Source organism: Pezoporus flaviventris, unplaced genomic scaffold (assembly GCF_033815535.1).
Source record: "Pezoporus flaviventris isolate CSIRO_AGI_PZ_B2104156 unplaced genomic scaffold, CSIRO_AGI_Pfla_v1 ptg000045l, whole genome shotgun sequence".
NCBI lineage: Eukaryota > Metazoa > Chordata > Aves > Psittaciformes > Psittacidae > Pezoporus > Pezoporus flaviventris.
In genome coordinates, this window is record NW_026892593.1 from 6,171,219 (window position 1) to 6,193,054 (window position 21,836).

The 21,836-nt window shown below is 35.8% G+C and overlaps 1 protein-coding gene across 9 annotated transcripts in view; it reads left to right on the forward strand.

Moving 5' to 3' along the window:
- Positions 1–21,836, forward strand: part of CACNA2D1 (calcium voltage-gated channel auxiliary subunit alpha2delta 1) — a 387,883-nt gene that overhangs the window by 214,880 nt on the left and 151,167 nt on the right. For all 9 annotated transcript variants that reach the window (XM_061467295.1, XM_061467296.1, XM_061467298.1 and 6 more), the window contains exon 6: positions 8,024–8,153. In XM_061467295.1, the coding sequence (XP_061323279.1) occupies positions 8,024–8,153 (130 nt within the window). The remainder of the gene's footprint in view (positions 1–8,023; positions 8,154–21,836) is intronic.

Below are 21,836 nucleotides of genomic sequence, written 5' to 3' on the forward strand. Positions count from 1 at the left end.
AGGTGTTTGTAAGTGGATGATCAGACTATTCTGTTAAATATCCATCTTTCTTACTATGTCCAGTGTTCTTTTCCTGCAGTTCTCTTCAATAACATCTCTAGTTTACAGTGCTTGGCATAAATATGGCGAAGCAGCAGAGCTTCAGAATTGAAGCTTCTCATTTTATGCAAGGTCATGTCTTGAGTAGGGCTGAGGAGGAAGCAACCTAGGAGTTAGCTTCAGGAACATTTCTTGCCCACAGGGCTGTGGAAAGGTTTTCTGTGCTTTTGTCTTCTGACTCAAAAGTTTTTCAGAGGTTTTAATGTTGGTGTGTGAGAGGTGGTTTAAAGCCACTCTTGCAGCTCTCTTTATGGTGTGTGTTGCAAATAACTTTTAATCCAACAGGGAATCACATTGTCTAGACCCTAAAAACTTTTGAGCTTGTCTTCAGTTTGACCTGTTTCTTCATTCTTTTTCCTTCTGATGTTCTTCTTGGGCACATTATCCTTCTAAAATTTCCCCAGTCTCTGTGAATGCCATTCTTCTAATTTATTGCATTGTTAGGATTTTCCCATACAGGTGTTTTTAAATATATAAAAATAGTCTTGCATAGTGTTAGGGCAATTTGCTTAAATTATTAGACCGTATTTAATCTGCAGGGAAAGTCTATGGTCCATATGTAACCCAGAGGTCAGTAAATGGCTTAACATTACCTACTGGTTTTATCTACCTAGATACAGCTGGCATTTAATTAGTGAAAAGATGCATTATATTTATGTGAGCATGAATTAATGAGTGATGTTTGGGTAGTGTTTTGAGCCCCATTAGTGTTAACTCAGAGGATCACAGGAAAAAAAACAGATTAGAAGGGCTTATGGAGGTCATGTAGTCTAACCTCCTTCTCAAAGCAGGGCTTTACTGTTATTAAGGTTGCTGTTGACACAGAAGATGGAACAAATTAAGAACAAAAAGCAATAACCAATCAGTATGCTGCAGGATGTACAAAATCTGGACCTAAGCAGTATGACAGAAGGTAAGAATGCATTGTGAAGCAGGATCAGTTGATGGCTTAGCAAAGCGTGGCAAAGGCAACTGCAGCAGATGAAAAAATTCAAACTAATTGAATGTTCACATTCAGTTGATATTATAAGTAATTCTCAATGAAGCATTAAGATGATTTAATAGTTCTTGCTCCTCAGGGGTATGATCTTTAATCAGATGTCGGGGTGGGAAGAGGTAGGCAGTGTGAGTCATTCCAACAAGGGTAGAACAGTTCCTAGCTTGAAATTTAATTGGGTGATGTATAAAAAATCTAAATTATGTAGAGTGCATTTTGGTCTTGAAATTACAGACAACCAAGTATTCCATGGGACTTTTGTCAACAATGGATATTTTTATTTTGTTTTATTACATAACTTCGAGTACTTTAATGGGATCTGAATGATCAATTATTTAAAGGAGGCTATGAATTTTAAAGGATTTTTTTTTTTATAATTAACTGGGCTTTCTTGAACTTCTCATAACGTTTAAATGAGTTAGAGTAAAATGTGCTATTATTCTGCTATGACTCTGTATTCCTACTGTTGGCTAATGATACTATCTTGTCCAGTGAAGCTGCTACTGAAGTCAGCGCTGAAGAAAGCAGCTCTGTGCCAAACATAATAACTTAAGAGCAGGTAGAAAAGTCACTTTTAGTGAAAACTCTGGACCCAAACCCCTGAGTTTCCTAAGGCCATCGCCCTATACAGAAGAGCACCAAGCTGGGAGGTTCAGGTGGAGCTGTAACTCCCTTGTAACATGAATAGGATGAACAACCCAGGAAGAATATGGAGATGGTGCCTGAATCTTCAATGGAGGGGGAGGTTTAGGAATAACTCAAGCTAATAAGCAAGTTAATGGGACCAGATGGGATGGATCCAAGGGTGATGTTATTGTAAGGCAGCTCTCCATCATCCTTGAAACACTGGGGAGGTTAGAGAAGTTGCTGATGACGTGGGAATGTGAAAATGTCACAATAACTTTAGGAAGATAAATACATTTTATGTGCTTAAATATTTAAAATTCATATTATATTTTACCTGACATTGTAATTAAAGAGAAAGCAGCAGAGGACAGAAATGGATTTTTGCATACTGATGTTACAGCAGCAGACTTTACACAGCTTTGCTTTGAAGGTCAGATTGTACTGTACTAATGAGAAAAGAATAAACCTTCCAGTTCTTTTCTTATTAAGGAAGAAATCAAGGCTTCAACAAATATAATTCTATCTCACTAAAATATCATGCCAGTTTTCAGAAAGACAAGCTGATTGCACAGGTATCTCTGTGCATATTAAGCATATTAATTGCTAATATGCTTAGGTAACCGGATTTTCAGACCCTCATCCTGCCACCTCATCTAACCTCCTTAGCCCTACCTTGTTGGAACACTTACAGAATAGAGTCTTTTCCTCTTCAAATCAGACGCATGTATATTGTGGCTTGATTGCTTCAGACCTGTGCTTGCAAGGGGTCTCCCTGTTCTCAGTGGACATTTGTTGCAGGAACAGAGTGTCTCAGGCAATCTGTAATTCTAGTTTTCAAGCAAATATCAAGGAGATGGGGGAATGTCTTGGCTTAGAAAGTGGAACAAGTTCCATTTTATCTAGTAGGAATTTAAATTCTTACATTCAGTTTAAAAGGGTAAATCTGAGCAGATGTGTAGTCCAGGTCCTCTGGAAAAGTATTAGTTAAACCTATTTGAATTTTTAGTATGATGTATTGCCATGTTCTGCCCCATTTGGACTGCTAGTCACAGAATTCCTTCTTTAATACTTGACCAGCCACATGCTGACTCCCTTCTCTAGTCCTCAGACTTCCAAGTCCTTCCATAATAAATTAATTACATCAAGGATTCATTTATTCATGAAACCAAGCTCATGATACAGTGAATTTTGTGAATAGGTTGGAATACAAAGCAAGAGTAGACACTATTATGTTTAGGATATATATAATAATTCTATGGGCATCTAAAATTTCTGATCAGGAGCTTTGAACCGTGAAGGTCAGATAAATGAATGCATGCAGAGGGTTTTGAACCATGCATAAAAATAATATAGTTGTGCATGCAGTAGGAAGGGGCAAGCCTTTAAGTGGGTGTGTAGAAATGATTATCAACAAAAGATTACCCAGATCCTGTATATATATTATATCTATTCTTATGTTTGTATATGCAAATATGTGTATATATTCTTATGTTTAACACCTCTCTGTTGTCTCACAGGAAAAGTGAGAATATTTAAGTTCTCAGCCAGCTGTTTTCTTATTTTATGTATAACACTTTTTGGTCAAGTTTTATCCCTAAGAGTAGACAGAAGAATGTCATCTTACTTAAAATCTTAGTGTAGCTGAATGAAGACCACAGTCCCCCGCTGACACACACAAACAAAAAGGAAGTAAACTGTTTGCAGTTCTGTCACAACCATCTAAAAGCACTTGGCAGTTTTCCCACAGCTGGAAAATCACATCTATTGAAAAGGAAATAAAAGAAGGTGTCAGAAGGCAATGCACTCATGACATTATCTAAACTGCTGTGAAAGTGCTATGGCTATTAGGATTGCATTTTAGCTGCCTCTTCAAAATTAACTTCTCGCTATCTTGTCCTTAGAAGAGCTGTTTCGTCCTTTGCTTGCTGCAGGCGTATTGCTGAGCTGTCTGCTTCAAGTGACATCTCATTTTACTCTTGCTGTCGGGTCCAGCTGTAACTTTTTAATGGGGCCACAAGCAGTGTTGGAGGGGCTGTGTATGTAGTTCTACTGTATTACTTTCCTCAGAGGGAGAAAAAAAACAACAAAAAAGCAACACTGATTTTGAGTAAGGAACTGAGTGTAGGAAAAATTCTATGCTTATTTTGTGCACGATAGTGTTCGTTTGTACAGAGTGGATCTGTACTATGCTAAAAGAACCATAGGCAATGAGACTCCACTGTCATTCTCTTAAACAGAATTGATAGGGACAACATGGTTTCATGCAAAACACAGTCCCTAGGTATTAGGGCAATGGAGAATACTAGCAACCAATTCCTTTCTATTTTGCATAGGCATGAAATTAGGTGCTATTGTTTCTTGTTGGCTATCAGTTCAGGAATTAAAAGAAATCTACCTTTTATTCTTTTGTCCTGATGCTAAACCTATTCTGATGCTTTGAGCGACTTCTACATTGTTTCTGCAGAGAGTCTAGCTTCAGAAAACCACTGAAGATTGTTTCAGTTTGGTCATGGGATTTGTGTGTTTCATTGATGGTATTTTTTCAATTAATATTATGTTTCTGGTGTCCAGTTTTCAACATTTGCAATAAGCAAAACCCAGTAAGTTCTGTATTTGTGGAAAAAATATTTCCCATTTCTACAGTAACCAGTGCTTTTCAGCTAACTGAATATTTACTGGTAGAGATACAAAATCCACTCATCTTCCCATGGCTGTGATGGTGAAAAATAAGTGAATGCTGTGGAAAGGAACTGAGATATGTTTGGCTGCAGTGAAATGAGCAGCTAAACTATGGCAGAGATTCTTGAAATGACCTTGGTTTATTTCACTTTAATGGTTGTTTCCTTCTCTTTACACATCTTTCAGTGATAGTTATTGGTAGAAAGCTTCCACTTACCTCATGTAGATATATTAATTTGTTTGCAAAGCTCTTGAGAGACAAATTGCATTATTTCTGCCGTGTATTTGGCTTACAAAAACCAGAAAGCAACCTCCAGTTTATTTTAGATCATGCCAAAAGTGATTTAGCCAAGATGGCAAAGAACAGCTACAGAAGAACCCACTTTACCTGAAGTTTAGCTGTTATATCAAATTCCCTTTATTCTGATGGTGAATAGTAGACACCTGAAAGAAGTATTTTATTTATTTTAAAACAGAAAGTCTTAAAATTGCACAAATGTGAACTGAAGAAAGAAATTGATTCTATCTGCCTCACTTGGGAGGGAGAAATTGGTCTGGCGATTCATTGCAGAGGAGTGAGTTACTTTGCTGACTGTCAGTGGTAGGTAACAATGTAATTCAGTAAGTGAAGGCCAGGTTTGAATAGATAGAAAATTAATCTTCAGCCAGTATCTCCAGTGGGATTTTCCTGTGACAGTATTGATTGCATTTCAGCTTCTGACTTTAGAGAAATATCGGTTGGAGTTGCATTTTAATTGTATTCACATGCTGGATTACTTTGATTGAAAATATGTGTTTTGCTACTTTCCAGAAAAGGAAGTTTAACTTGGTATTAAAACTGCACCAACCAATGCCACAACCTATCAGGCTTTTGATGAAAATTCCAGACTAAAATAAATAATAACATTGAGGTGTTCCTTTTTAATATATATATTCATTTTTTAACTTGGATGTAACTTGAAATTCATGAATTTGACAAATGAAAAGTGAATAGTTTTCACCTTATATAGAAGGATCCACCATGAACATTGCAAGTTTATGGCCTGGCACAGACTTAGTCTTGCTGGTCAGTATGTAGTGGACCAAGTGAGTGCAACACTACTCTGCCTGTAATCCTGATACTTTCTTGTTGTGTGCAGAACTAGCTCAGGTATCTTATGTGAAGGAAACTGTAGAACTATGAAAAAATGTTGTCATTTGAGGTTTCTCTGGGGTTCTGGGGGCAGATAACTACATTATTTCAATATCTACTTTGAATGTCACAAAATACTCCCAGGAAAAGTTGAAAATTGGGATGCAAAAGCTTCTGCATTACTCTATGCAATTTGTGTAGATCCACCGCCCTGCATGGCTGGAGACTGAGAAGAGATATTCATGGTTTTGTTTTGATATTATGGAGTATTGGTGGGAAGAATAACAGACAGATATCATATGGTATGGAATATCCCTTTAGGTCATTTTGGGTCAGCTGTCCTGGCTGTGTCCCCTCCCGAACTCTTGCCCACCTTCAGCCTAGTGGTGAGAATGTCGGAGAGATATTGATATTGTGAAGCATGCTGCTCAGCAGTAGCCAAAACATTGGTGTGCTATCAACACCTTTATAGCTACCAACACTATATGCAGGCTGCTTTGGGGAAAATTATCTCCATCACAGCCAGACCCTGGCATGTTTTTCCTTTCTGGTAGTTTTAAGAGGGTGGGATACTGGATCAAAACATTTCAGGCTGTGTTGTACAAGTATTTGTTGCTTTTCTAATCCACATCCAAACACCAAACATTATTCTCTTAGAAGTATCTAAATGCAAAAGTATGATATTCACAAGTCCTCTTCCATAACAGAGGTCATCATGTCCATTAGAACTATTAATGAATATAATACCACACACATGAAAGTAAAAGGCAGCATGTAGTCTTAGGTGTTCCAAGAAAAATAATGATTTTTAGGTAATTTGCACATTTTAGCAATTTAGATTATTTCATACCATTATATACCTGGATTTTACCTGGTAATAGATTTGCTTTTGTAAAAAATCATCCTTTACTTTCAGTATTAAGGGTTATGCTTCCCCCTCTGTCTCATCCACCACCGTGGGCTTAAGTGCTAAGTAACACATTTAACTTCTTAGCATAAGATATAGTAGTTTTGCTGCATAAGAATAGTCAGAATTATTGTCCACCTTCTATTCTTCCAGAGATTCATCTCACCTAATTCTACACTATAGTTGCAGTCTTCTACATCTATACAACTTCCCCTAGGGCTAGCTTTATAGTCAATGGAAAGTAGGAGGCACTTCTAAGATATGACTCATGTCTAATTAAGACAAGATGAACTGCACTCTAAAATGCCCCTTTTTCTTCATTGACTATGAAGGCAGCCTGGGGTGATGAGCTCAACATTGCTATGTTGTTGAAATGAGTGGATGTCACTGGTTAGATGAGTTCTGCCCTTTGTGGTTCCAAAGGAAACCACCTCATTGAAACCCATCTTAGACTGCTGCTTACTTTAGGCAACATTTGATCCTATACCTAATATAGTATTTGGCTGTAAGTCTGTGATGAAACAAATGGTAATGTATAAGGAATAGCCTCAGCACACACATGCCTGACTGACCAGACAGGTGCTTCTTTGTCAGCACTACTTTTTTAGCAGAGCACATTTTCAATAACCAATGACTCTGTAGTATTAAAAATATCCTTATAGTTGCATGCAGTTGCTGATCTGCCTAATCATTTGGTATCACAGTAGATTCACTGTTGATTTAAGTGTTTGTCTCTACTCATGCAATGGGAACTCATGCATGTTCCAGCTGCTTCTGAACCAGGTAAAGACATTACCATCTCCCCTTTGTTTGGTCTTCATGACCTCCTTGGTTTCCATGCAAGTTTTGTAGCTGAGTTAGAAAAGCCTCTACTTTTAAAAGCAGAGGTTTTTTACTAGTTAAAAACTAATCCAAATGACTGAGTGAACTGGAAGGCATCAAGAAGCTGGAGTGCAGATAGGTGAGCGAGGATGGGAACCCAAGGCAGGCAGGTGGAGGTGAGCACCTGAGTGTTTGGGAACCTTTCTACCTAGGCAGCTGGGCAGGAGAGTAGATGAGATTCCATCGAGACTTATTATTAAAACTAGTGAACAAAACCTGTTTCAGTCAGAAGTTCTAAGAAGCCTTAGTGGATGTGCACCACTGTTTCTCAAAAATACATTTTTGAAATATATATTGATGGTATCATTTTAAAAGTTGCAATTTATTATCTGCAGGAGGAAAGATACACAGGATTTATATTTAAGATTTGGTACAAATTATTACACATGATAGAAAATAATGTATTTATCTTGCATTATTGGTGTAAAAATTCCATGCACTCATGTTGCTTAAGGTGTTAGGCTGATATTTTTCTTTTGCAGCTCTTAATTTCACTGAGTTGCATTGAGTAACTCATACTTTAAAGTATACAGAAATATTTCTGGACATGGAGCAAGTAAGTGTGTTTATACACAAATTCAAAATGTTAGCTGCAAAAGAAAGGCCTCGAGCCTTTTATATAAAAAGAAACAAATGTGAATGGAATTGTTTTTAGCATACTTAGTAATATTTTGCCCTGTACATGTCTTTCTTTAAAAAGCCTGAAAAGAATGACACTGAATCTGGCAGCCAGAGAATCAGACCAGTATTTGAAGAAGATCCTGTTTTCCGACGACAGACATCTTACCAACATGCAGCAGTCCACATACCAACAGATATTTATGAAGGCTGTAAGTAGCATGTGAACAAAGTGATTTTATTTTAATACTAAGCTTATTATTCAGTAGTACTTCAGAGATGTGGTCTTCTAGGCATATGACTGGTCTTATGAATAAGCAGGGAGCTGTAGTTGAAGCTACAATCCGTTGAAGTTGAAGCTGCAATCCGTTAGGATTGGATCTGAGATTCAGAAATTGAACTGAAGGTTAAAACTCTTACATGTTATGATTTTTTAATCCATTCTTTCTCTATGCTGTGTTCTCATTTAGTACAAACAGTTCTTGACAGCTCTTCTTTACATGGTTTTGGCTTTAGGCACAGATGAGTACCGAAAACATTTTTGAGTGTCCCAAAAGCATATGCAGTTTAGGCAAGTAACATGCCCTGCGAGATGGTAGTACTTATATTGCATGCAGTACATTTCTAGAATTTCAGTGATGTATTTTAGCAGAGAATTTAAATAAATACTTTTAAAACTATGTCAAAAATTTATATATATGCATTTACTGCTGAGGATTCTTTAATTGTGTTTCAAAACTAAGTATTTACGTTACCTCTCAGGGTGAGAATAACTTCCTTTTTCTGTACCTATCATCAAGAAAAAATCATTACCCAGTGATAACACTTTTCATCATTCCACATGGCTGTGTTTTTTTTAAATGGGGGAAGAAAAATAGGATCTGTATTTTGAAGTGGGGAGGGGGTATTATTTATTTATTTATGGTCCTAATTTCAAATCTGCAGCTCTTCTCCTCTTTCTAAATCTCATCAAGTGGAAAGAGACCCTAATATGACCCGAGCTCTTTAAAATTCATGACCACAGTTGTCTGCAGCTTATACAAATGACGCAGGGATGAAAATGGAAATGTCGGTATGGTGGGGGAAGGAATCATAGTAGCTCATATTCTTATGTGGTGTGTTTGACTGACAGTCCTGGAGGATTATTCTGGGATTCTGGATTTAATAAGTGGTAAAGTGCACCTTAATTGCAGGATTATAGGGAATAGACAGGCCATTTCCTTTGCTTTTGTTTGAAGAGAATTGATACTTCACTCTTAAAATGTTATAAAAACTTGCATCAAATTATTAGCATATTTTTAAACACCATGTGAAGTTTGATATGTTTGTCGTTATAACGGTATCTAAAATGTTTGAAGTTATGTTGAATTTATACCATTTTAGATGGTATTTCTGTGTCTCTTAAAAATACATGCTAGGTAATGTTACTTTACAAACAACATAAACATTAAGAGAAGCTATGACGTCCATAGGAAAGGTGCAACTTTAGTATCTAATAAAAATAGCAGAAATGTAAATCTTTTTGGGAGAGGCAACTGTATGTGCAACATACATGGTTCATAAGAAACTCGTGATTCTTTGTGTATGGCTATATCATATTATTTACTAGACACATGGAAGCCTGCAAAATTACCAGGAAGACTAATTCTGCATCAGCAAAATCATCTTGTTGGGGGGGCTGGGTAACTTTTACAGATGGTGTTTTCAGAGATAACAGCTTGAGAATGTTTAAAAATCACAGATTTCATAGCAGTAAACATAAAATTGTCACTAGGTTTTATTTTACACTAACAAAGTTCATGTGTCATCTGAAACACAGCGAGCAATTAGAGTTTAATTTTATTTTCACAAGTAATATTATCTGCAAGCAATTTTTATAACTCTAGAAAAGCAGATAAAGTAACTTGAACCCTTTGCCATTTTATTTCCTGTTCACATGAGCTAAGTTGTCACATCTTGACAGTGGCCACTATAGTAAGGAACAGTTTTACACTATGAAAATAGTTTGCAATAAATCTGCAATTCCTTGTCTACATCAAAGTCTGCTAGGGAACATTTACAAAACAGATATTACAACAAATCCTTCTGAGAAACAGTGGATGAGATACAGTTTACAACTTCTAGTCCTTGGAAGCCTTTTTTTTTTTTTTTTTTTTACTGAATTACATCTTGGAAAGATTTTCCCTTCTTATTGTATAATTTTTTAGAATGCCAAAAGAAACAAAGAATTGCTTTTTGGATCTCACAGAACAGGTTTCTTTGAAGATATTTGACTTGTCAATGCTTCCTTGAGATTGGTTTTCACTTGCCTCTTGCAGTAGCAGGTTGCTGTCTCTAGGGGAGAGGGACAATTACAGTCAGCACCACATGCATTCCTAAATCTGATTATTTCACTTGGATCTGTTGATCACATTCTGTTGTGTTTGGTTTTTGTTTTGTTTTGGTTTATATTTTTTTTCTGTATGAAGCTGGGAATTTGAGAATCAGTGACTCTTAACCAATATATTATCCATGACAGTCTTTCTTCCCTATTCAGGTTTCATTTTTATTGCAGTTATTATTTCAGTTTTTTAAAATCTGAATCAAATATCAGATTTCTGTCTCATGAAATTATGAATGTGTGGATCCACCCTCTATTTAGCCCTTTGAAAGTGGTTTAGCCAGTAATTCTCTAATGATGCCTTACCTATTTCAACCTAATAAACTCTATGTGCTATGAAGCAATGTTCTTTGGCTTCCCACATACAAAGTGATTTGCTTATTTTGAAATACAGTGATAAGCTTCTTGTGGAGTAGAACCTTTTACTTCACCATAGAAATACATGATTCATCATTACAAAATATCCATTCACTATATCCAGGTTATTACTTTGTGGCTTACTAGACTGCAGAAAGAAATATTATGAAAGTTATTTTTGCTTTTCCCTGTATCTGGTACCAAAACCCAGTAGAGACAGGGGAAAGTCTAGGGAGTTAATTCATTTGCCTGTTTCTGAGGATTGCAGGCCCACCACAGGAGAGGGCATTCCCATTAAAATAGACCCAAATCAGGCTTTTAATTCAGTGTTTTCTGAGTCCCATTTAGATTTTGAAATAGAATCAGTCTGCTGATGGAAACAGAACAAACCCTCAGGTCATCCTTCTACCACATGCACTGGGAATTAGTAATGAATCTCCTATTAGTAATAACAGAAGACTTATTTCTAAATTCCTGTTAAAACTGTACCCTGCTTGTCCCTAAGCAGAAGATGGGAACTGCACAAGGCAAGTGAGGTTAACTGCGTAGTGGATACCACCACACATTGCCCTTCCTGTCTGAGATGCATAAAGCACCATCTGCTGCGATGCTTGTTCTAGGTCTAAGTCTGTGCTGGTGTTGCAGTTTTAGGAAAGGTGTTAGGCAAAGTGCACAGCCAGGGATTGGTTTTTATGCATGTGGTTGCTTCTGATTTACTTCCTCTAAATCAGAAATTGAAATATTGCTTCCATTTGTTACTACTTGGTCAGTGTTGAAGAGCTGATTAAAGTGTTGTGTTGACAGTAATGTGTCATGAATATGACGACATCACTTTGAATATATTTGGGCAGCTACCAGCAAGAAAAAAAGGCTTCTCCTGCTCAGAACCCAATAAACCAATCATAAATAGAGTTACGATTAGTTGATGGTTCATATAGCTTAATAATCAGAAAGTATACATATTGTTTGTTCATACTTTCCTTTCATTGCGATTGCAGTCAAAATGTTGATGCTCCTTAAAAATAGTATAAGATTTATTTCTTGATATTAAGTTTGGTAGTAGACATCAATTTTACCTTTGTAGTAGAGCATTATATATGTAAATTTTCAGTTATTGATAAAGTATTTTGGCATGATAGTGCTACTGCTGGCAACCAAAACTTTTAGGAATAACTTGTAAAAATTCTGTTTTGATGCTGCAGTGACTGGGATATTATCTCCTTGAAATTTTTGTATTATTGAACTATTTCTTCATACCTTGGGTATTTGGGGCTATAAGCTTGAAAAGCAGAAATATTCTTTGGAAAGAAAGTTAGAAATGCTAGGAAATGAAACCATGGGAAGAATATTCCATCTCCAACCCCCTCCCCAGTAAAAACCAGCTGCAAAAAATGCATTGCCATTTATTCTATATATGTCGTTTATTATGTGTGGATAATAAATAAAATTTATTCAGGAATCAACATATTGATATAGTGTTGTTCAATCCAAATGGATATTTTAGTGTGCTACATCACCAGTCCTTAAAAGACTGAAGGACCACTAAATTTTTGTTGTGCTTTTTTGTACACAGTTTAAATAAGAGCAACAGCCAAACAAGGCAGTTTTATTAATTAAATTGCTTGCTTCAAAATACTTTAATGTTATTGCTATATTTTGCAATATATATTAAATTATATATATTTTTATATATTTATATATATTTCAGTTGAGAAACTGAAACTATTCAGAACTATTTTTCTCATGGTTTCTTCTAAGGAATAAATAGTGGAGTTTTACTACAGCTAAGATTGAAAAATGATTGTTTCAATTCTGGTGTGTGTGTGTTCATAAATTTCAATTTGGAAAGTTGGATTATATCATTATATACATATTATGCAGATAGCATGTAAGATACCTTTTTCTTCTAATTGCATTTTAAACTATTTACCACAATTTTAATCAGAGAGTTATTTGTGAAAACATGTAATGAGTGAAGTGAACCTTTAAGTCAGTTTTCATTATCAGCCTGTTTTAAATACCAAACTATGACTTGGGGTAAGAATAAAGCAAATGTTAGTTGCAGCTAGGTCCCTAAGAACTGCCTGCTTGGTTCAGTGTTGAACCTGGAAGGAAAATACTGATGCAGAAACTTAAGTGAATAACTATAGGATCAGTATCAGTTTTTATGTTCTGACAGTTATGATTCTCCTCCCCTTCCCCCCACTAAGTAGCTTACTAAAGCTCTCTGAATGAAAATCTTTTCAAATAAGCAACAAAAAGAAACACCTTTTCTAACCTGGTGAAAAAACTTATTTCTGTCAGAGTTCAGAATGCCAAACAACTTGAGCAGTATCCTCCATCATGAGAAGTTACTTGCATTTTGGTACTGTGGTTATGTTAGTTTTATTGGATGAATGTACTAACATATTCACCCAAAATCAAGTTTACCATGACTTTTATCTTAAATTATCAAAATTTAAGATACTAAGTTAGGGTAAGGAAAGGTACCAGGGTTAATTTATTCCTCCTTGGAAGACTGAATTGATTAGGTACATGATATTTTGAAAGTACCAGCTGTAGTAAGCTGGCAGTGTTCAGCTGGACAGGGCCTTGGGCAACATGACCTAGGGTGCCCATGGCAGCGGGTTGGAACTAGATGATTTTAAGATCCTTTCCAGCACTAACTATTCTGTGATTCTATGGTTCTATGATTAATGCAGAATTAAAGTAATCTGCCTGAAAATGATTCAGCACAAAAATGTTATAATGCCATATTCTCAAGCTGAATATTTGCAAATATATTTTGGCTTGGAAAGTTTATTCAAGTTTAACTGATTATTAAATACAACAGAATTTGGATGGAAAAAGAAATTCTGGCAAATCTGGAATAAAACATACTTCTGATATAATTGTAGGTACTCTTCCAGACTTGGATTGTCTTATCTTAAGCATTTTGAATAGAATTTTCAAATGTTTCTGTAAAAAAAAAAATAAAGGCAGAATTCCTGTTTTCAGAAGTAAATTTAGACCATAAATACTACAGACTTTCATAGAGATGTAATTTTCTCAGCACTAATTTCTACTGAAAGTGGGTCTTTGGAAATATTCTACCTCTGAACTTAGAGAAGTTTATTTGAAATTAATCAAGCATTAGCCATTCAAAAGCAGTGTGGCTGATTTTATGTATTTGGTATTTATCAGTATGGGCGCTGACTGAAAGATGGCTTTATGAGATTGCTCACACCTCTTAAGATTCCATATTTTTCCTGGAATGCTAATTCTTTTTTTTTTTTTAAATATACTTTTTTGAAACATTAATTATTACTTGGCGGGGGAAGTTATACATCATAGTAATTTGTGCCTAAAATACTTGAACTATTGTTTGAATTCTACTAGGTTTTGTTATTCGCCATCCATTATTTTGTATTTTGTGTATATATAGTTTTCTCAGCTAACACTTCAAGTACTTCTGCAGTATAAAACCACAAGGTCGTCTGCATGGATCTCTGACATGATTTAGTCTTCCTAAATCCTAAAAGAATATGATCTACTACTTGTTTAATATCATTAATATCATGTGGAGGTATGTAAAGCCAAGCTATGATATCTGGTTAAACTGGTTACTACCAGAGGTTTAAACCCAGCTGGTAACTCAGTACCACACAGCTGCTTATTCATACCTCCTCTTCCTCTTTCCCAGGTGGGATGAGGAGGAAAATCAAAAGAATGTAAAACTTTTGGGCTGAGATAAGAACAGTTTAATAACTAAAGCACAATATAATACTAATACTAATAATGGAAATAACAAGGAGAGAGTTATAAAACTAAAAGGCAAATGGGAAGAAAAAACAAAGAATAAACACAAGTTATGCACAGTACAATTGTTCATCACCTGCTGACAGATACCCAGCCCAACCTGAGCAATGATCAGTCCATTCTGGGTAACTCCCGCAGTTTTTTTTATACTGTTTTTATACAGACATGCTGTGGTATGGAATACCCTTTTGGCTAGTCTGGGTCAGGTGTCCTGTCTCTGCTTCCTCCCGGCTTCTCATACCTCTCCTCATTGTCAGAGCATGAGAGACTGAAAAGTCCTTGATCAGAGTAAGCGCTGCTCAGCAACAACTAAAACATCAGTGTGTTATCAGTGTTGTTCTCAGACTGAAGCTGAACCACAGTACTGCACCAGCTACTAGGAAGAAAAATAACTCTATCCCAGCCAAAATGAGGGCATTTTGGTTCTGGCTTCAACAAACTAGAAAAGCATTCAATTAAGAGATTTTCAGGACTTTTCTCTCCAATGTTCTTTGGTTTTAAAAACTCATGGTTTTAGGCAGAAGGTGCCAAAACACCCTTGTATTCCTACGTTTCTTTAACCATGTAACTTTAATTTTCATAGTTTGTAATAAAATGTGTGAAAAATTATTTTCTAGTAAATTACATTCTGTTTAGCATTATCATGCAGTGTGGTTGCCTTTCACTTCAGAATTCTTGACCATTAAATGTGTTTTGTATCCAGAATTATCTTGGACATTGCAGCAGGTCCTGAGACTCCAGCATCTGTTAGGCTGCTTGACTGGGTAATAAATGTTTAAGCTGTGCATACTGCCAAAATCTGTTTTGTAGGCCAGAGGATTACTTCTCAGATCACTTTCCACTCCTACAATATTTTCTCTCTTATGCACAGCTTGGAATCACAAATAGTATTGAATCCTCTTTTACCAAGAGGGGAAAGTTGGCTCTGCAGTAAGGTTGGCCAGGTTCTTCCAGTAAAATTAGCCAACAGTGGCATTTGCATTTTGCAGTGCAGACTGCCAAGCATAGCACTGAATATAAGTAGATCTTTGTTATTTGACGTATTAAAAAATGAGTCAATTTTAATGGAGATCTTGAGATAGTGAGTGTTTCTGGTGTGTGGAATTCTCCCTGTGTGGAAAGAGGTGCAAAAATTCTTTATGTTATTAATCCAGCTTAGCTTTGCAAAATAGGCTGATATGGGGTGTACATTTTGTCCAAGCTTTGTGTTGGTCCTCAAGGAAGGGAAAACGTCACCTCAATCCTTTGTTCAGCTACATCAGCTAAAAACGCGTGTCACTGTGAGGGATGGCAGCTGTGTTACCAGACCTGCTCTACAGAAAAGGATGAGCATCAGGAAGTTACCTGGACTTTTCTGTAAGCCTGAATTCCCAGCACATACAAGTCTTATAGGATTCACATGAACTCATGTATAATTACTTCTTCAAAACTGTTTCCAGACAACTAAAAGTGAGTGTGGGAAGAAGTAGTTGTTATATTTGCAAACTCAGAGTGAAAATAAGTGTTTAGATGTGTTTCAGTATGTCAGACAAATGGATATGATGAGTTAAGCTGACTACTGCAAAAAATGTGCTAAATTACTTGAAGTAATTAATATCTAACAAAAAAATACCAATTTGTGTGAAACACTTCATGGGAAAACAATAAAAGGCATTCTATGCAAAGGGCCTTAAAACTTGGTTTAAATGGAAGAGTGAAAGGCTTGGGAATATTCCTTGGTTGCCTTGAAAGTCTGTCAGTTCTCATTTTCCCCTCTCCTCAAACAAGTTTCCCTTCTTATTTCATACTTGGTGGTTGTTTTTCAATTTCAGTATGTTGAGATGTGGGGTAAGGAAACAGGAAAGAGAGGAGAAAAGAAGGAGAACTGTGGCCTACCTCCTGGTTTTGTTCTTGCTCTGGTCTCACACAAGCTGCCAACTATGCTCTGAGCTGTAAAGTTGACAACCTCTGTGACCCTGCGCCGAGCTGTAGAATAGCTGATGGGACTGTGCCAGCACTTCTGCCTTCACCCGTGTGTCTCTGCAGCATCCAGTGGGGTTGTCTGAGCTGAAAGTTCATGTGTATAACACAAACTTGGGCAAACCCTTGAAGATGAAGACAAGCTGTTTTAAACTCAGTAACCTGAGTTTAAATACATTACAAAATATTGTAAGGGGCATGAAATAACTATCATGCCTTCTAAGAACCAGTGCCTCCATGCATACATACACATAAAAATAATTTATTAGAATAGGAAGAGTTTTTGTTTATTCTTGACACACACACAAATGATGAAAAAAAAAATTAGTATATTCAGACTATCTTTTTTTTTTCACTCTGGAAATGTGAAATATTTCCTGTAGAACCATCTCTTTTCTCATTAACATTTTTAGCAATATTTTGGTGGTTTGTCTTGGGCTTAATATCTAAATGGTTTAATATACTTACAAACAACACAGTACCAAAAGATTTCTGAAAAAAAAACCAGAAAGAAATCTGTTTTTCAAACTTGCAGTTTAAAAATAGTTCAGCATTTGTAAACCCCATTATTAAATATTTTTTTCTCACATTTAGAATGTCTTGCATTTCTAACCTGTGATTGCACAGCTTTAAATTTCACTCTGTTTATAGCAGTCTGGCTATAAGTTATGATTTAACCTCTACTGGTTAAAAATTGTATCCCTGGGTTATTAGACTTTACAAGGCCTCCATGATGAATCCTTATAATCCTATACTCTAAAAATATTTCATTAATTTGATTCTTTCAGAACAAAATCAAATCAAGTTGTTAGAGTATAGATGTGCAGGAGATAAAAATTGAGATTCAAAGTATTGTATTCTGAAAAAGACTAAGCCTGGTAGATGATACAGGTAAAAAATATGGAAAGTCCTTGAAATATCTGCACTGATAAATTTATCAGGGTTGTTTACCAATCAACTGCTTGTAAAATCAGCATTGGGTGAATGGATCAGAATATATCTTCTGTACTATAATTTTAGCATCTGCGTTACCATATTATTCAGCACCAGAGTTATTAAAGGAGTACCACCTTCACAAATTATATGCTTGGTTTCAGTTAAGGAGTGAGGAAGATGGATAATGAGAAGGAAAGACTAGTAACAAGTTTATGTAGCCATATATGGATTTGAGTATCCTTAGAGAACAGCTTTTTTGTGGATATGTCCAAAATTTGCAGTCTTTAAATGTTGTAATAACATGCAGAATGTAATTTAAGGACATGGCTACTATTTATTCATATTTCACTACCTGACTTACTGATTTGGTTGATCCACTTCATTCTTTCTCCCACATCAGTTAGTCATAACTATTAGGAAGGAATGATATGTAATTTAATAATAAGGTGTTTCTGTATAAATGGAATATATCTATATAAAGTACAGACTTTTTTTCCTATTATTGAGGCATATTTTGTAAAGGTTAAATAGTGCATTTTGAATGTTTAGCATTTATATGTGTGTATATGAAGATACTTAATACTGCTGAACTACTTTCAATTCATACTTTTTTCAGATGTCCCTTTGAGAATTAATTACATCATCTTCTCTGCATCATTAAGTTATCTCACATTAATTAATTTGAAATTTGAGTTAGATTACTATGTTCTTATGGTCTTACATAGCATACAGTATCTTTGTTGCTACTCTGTGTCAAAACATTTTATGCCGAATTAGATATCATTATTTCTCTGATACTGGTTCCTTTCAGGTTACTGTTTCTATCAGAAATAACACACTGGTTTTATTGGTTTTCCATTTGGCCTTCCCTGAGGCTTCTCCATCCTTTAGTCTGCACTTGCCTGCTTTCGTCCTCCTTATGTATGAAGTTCATCCCTAGAAGTTATTTATCTCTCTTAGAGCTGTAAAAACATTGATTTGAAAATTGCATTCGCCACTAAGTAAAATTCAGTCTTTTTTTCTAGTGTGTGTCCTTCATAAATGGAAGATCCCAAAATGTACCTCATGAAACCTAACCATAAAATAACCATTTATCTTCATGCTTTTCTCACGCCCTTTTTTCTTTTCTTTTCTTTTTGCTGATGGGGAAGATAAAAATTAATTCTCATTTACTGCAGGGCAAGTGCATGTGGGCAGCCAGTTACCACTGAGAAACTGGTCTGTAGTTTTACAATGGCATGTGAGTACACTCCAAGATTCTTTTAAGCCTTAGATATGGATATTTTCTAACTGGCACATGATTCAACCTTCACTTCTTTGGTTTAGCTCTTTTTTCCATTCGACTAAGAAGCCTGCACTCATAATTCTTCATACAAATCTGAAATTCTTTCTGTCTTGTCTTTTTCTTTCTGAAGACAATTTTGTCTTTTTATTTTTCATTTTATATCTGCTTATTCTCATTTTTCATGGGTCCTGGTCTCTTCACTGCCTTTTCCTCTTTCCTCCTTGAGCCTGCATTTCCTCTTTTTTTTTTTGTATGTAGTTTATTAGTATTTATCTCATTCCATAGTGAGAATTCTGGATTCCTCAACTCTCATCATCCTCCAGGAGTCAATATGACCCTCTTCTTCTTCTGCACAAAGTTGTTTTAACTTTTAGGCATGTTATTCACAGCTCATTCTGATCCTCTGGTTCAGCAAGCATCTGCCTGTCTTCAGTTGTCTGTCCTCTGTCTTGCTTTATTGCTTTTAAAACGTCCTGTCTAAATGCATCTCTAATCAATTTTCATATCCCTGTTGGGTAATATTTCATAAATAAACAGCTTTTGTCATATTTCTGCTTAAGATAATGGGCATGTTGCAGCCTTGACATCCTGTCATCTTTAATATGTCCTTTTCCCCTGGAATCCCCTCTCCCTTCTTGGCTTCTCTTCTGGAATTCTTTAATAATTCTTTATTATACAGCATATAAACCACTGAAAATAAATATTGTCGATGTTCTATGCAAATAGTCCTCAGTTTTGTCTCCTTAGGATAATTTTCAGAGAAAAAATGTACTGGAACAAAATTCTGAATGTTACCCAACAGATATGTTTATATGGATTTGCACTGAATTCTGAGTTACTTGAAGGAAATTGAATAAGCTATGTATGTGTTAAAGAAGTGCATTTGTGCTTGAAGTATCTGTTTCTTAGCAGGATTTCTAAGCTTAGACAGGTCATTTCATTGAGACCGTTACCTGCCCTTTCTATTGTAGCCAGACCCTGCCGGGCAGACCTTCTTCAAGTAAATGTACAATTTTTCAACCTGTATAAAAACAATTAACCTAAACATTTGTTTTAAAATGAGAGAGACCAGGACTTCTCTGTTAATCAACATTATAATGTTAGTTGCCTGTAATAAACAAGGTCACTCATCTAATTGCAAGCCAACTTTCAGCTTACAAGTTGTTTATTTAAATGATCTCGGTTTATACAGTTAAACACACCACTCTTTACAACAATTATCTATATAACTGTTCATTCTGTAGGAGTATTTCAGTGTAAGCTATTTACATTTTTTTAACCTTTTGGCCTGCTAGTGAGAAAGGCTGTGTGTCCTTGGTATCCATTTATTTCTAGTAGCATTTGAAGGCACTCAGGCCCATTCAGGTCAGCACTTTATTTTATGATGTGGAAAAAGAATAAATAGTTGCTGACCACAGGAAATAGAACGGGAAAAAGGGGGGAAAACACATCTAGACCTTGGCCTTCTCAGTTGGCTCTGAAAATCAAAAGCTCACTTGGGTAGCTCAGTGTGATGGGTATAGCAAGTGACAGATCATTTGGAGCTGAAGAAAGAAGATAATGAAACTTTAAATTAGAAAATCTTCCAAAATAGGCTGACAGAATAGCTCAGAACAAATTTAAAAAAGTCACATAGAGCTCGACAAAGAGGAAGAAGAAATAAAGATTGGGAATGCAGAAAGGAGTGTACATCTTAAGAGCCTTGCTATTTGAATGTTGAAACTGTACCATGTGAACTTGTTTCCAGAGATGCCTGGATCTGTGCTGTTTAGCTATGTGAAGGTCCGAAGAGACTGTAGTGTCATTTGGTGCTTTCTGTTTTGCATATAGGCAGCAGGCTTAAAACAGATTTTTGTAGCAATACTATGTCAGTGACAAATGTTTGCAAATTATTTGTATTCCTGTGATTCTTTCTGGAAGAGCAACACTGATGTTCAGTGTTAGAAATGACCGGATAGGATTATATCAGTTTAGTTCACAGTTAAAATATTTTCTTGGGATAATAAAAAATAAATGATGGAAGAAGGAAGTAGCATAGGTGCTACTGAGCTGGGGTGCGAGAAGATGTTGGTTGACTATTTCCTAGTCATTAATCTTCTGGGGATGAAATGAAGCTTGTTTGTTTTGGTTATTATTTTCCTTTAATTGAAATACAAATCTCAGGAGTGAACATTTTGCTGTGTATCTGATTGAAGTTGCTGCACAGTCACCCTGGACATATCAAATATACATTTTGTATATTTCTTCAGTGTCATTTTGTTGAATCCAAATAGGAGTGCTCAGTTGCTTGGACAACATACTGCATATCAAATGCTGTCAGTTTAGTTGTGAATTCAAGAGCATACATGCTCGGAGCCATTTGGCTCCAAGTTTTACTTTCTGCAGTTCAGACAACCTAGGTTTTACCTTCTGCTTCTTTAACTGAAGGTGCTCTGAAATTGCTATGTCTGAATGAGACATTTCTCCGTATAATGCAGGAATGACTCAGTGATGTATCAGACCCACCAGATACAGTGCAGTGGTCCCAGTGACCGTGATATTTCTAATACTGTAAAACTGAAATACAGCCTGTAAGGGGATTCTGTTGTATCATTATTTCTCAGAAAAAGAGCTGATCACACATTCAGATGTAAACAGTATAATATTCTGGCATCAGTAGACTTGATACCAGTGATGTTCAACACAGTTTATTTATGACTAAGCTTTTTCACATTTAATAATTATGAAGAGAAATACTGTCTGTGGTACTGCCTGTGACACTCTCACATTACTGTGTGATGACCGAGTTGTGAAATAACATTATCAACACATTAGAAGGTAATGATATCTATCATTGGTAGTTATAATTTACCATATTTATACAAATTCCTGTACAATTTATTGACTATTTATTATCTGATAATTGCAATTAATATCAGTATTTAAACAATAACTTTCATTAAAAATTGGATGCATAGATTACCTGTACCTTTTAGAACACTACATTCACAGACACGAAGATAAGCAGCATAAAGCTGCAGTCCTGCAAGTTCCTCACCTGCAAATCTTATTTTATCCCTATATCACAGGAAATGTCTCAGGTTGTTCATATCATGCAAGACTTCTAGGATATCTTAATATGCTTCCTCCTAATCAACTGACAATGTTTTCTCACTTTTATATGCGTTATTTGTGGCTTCA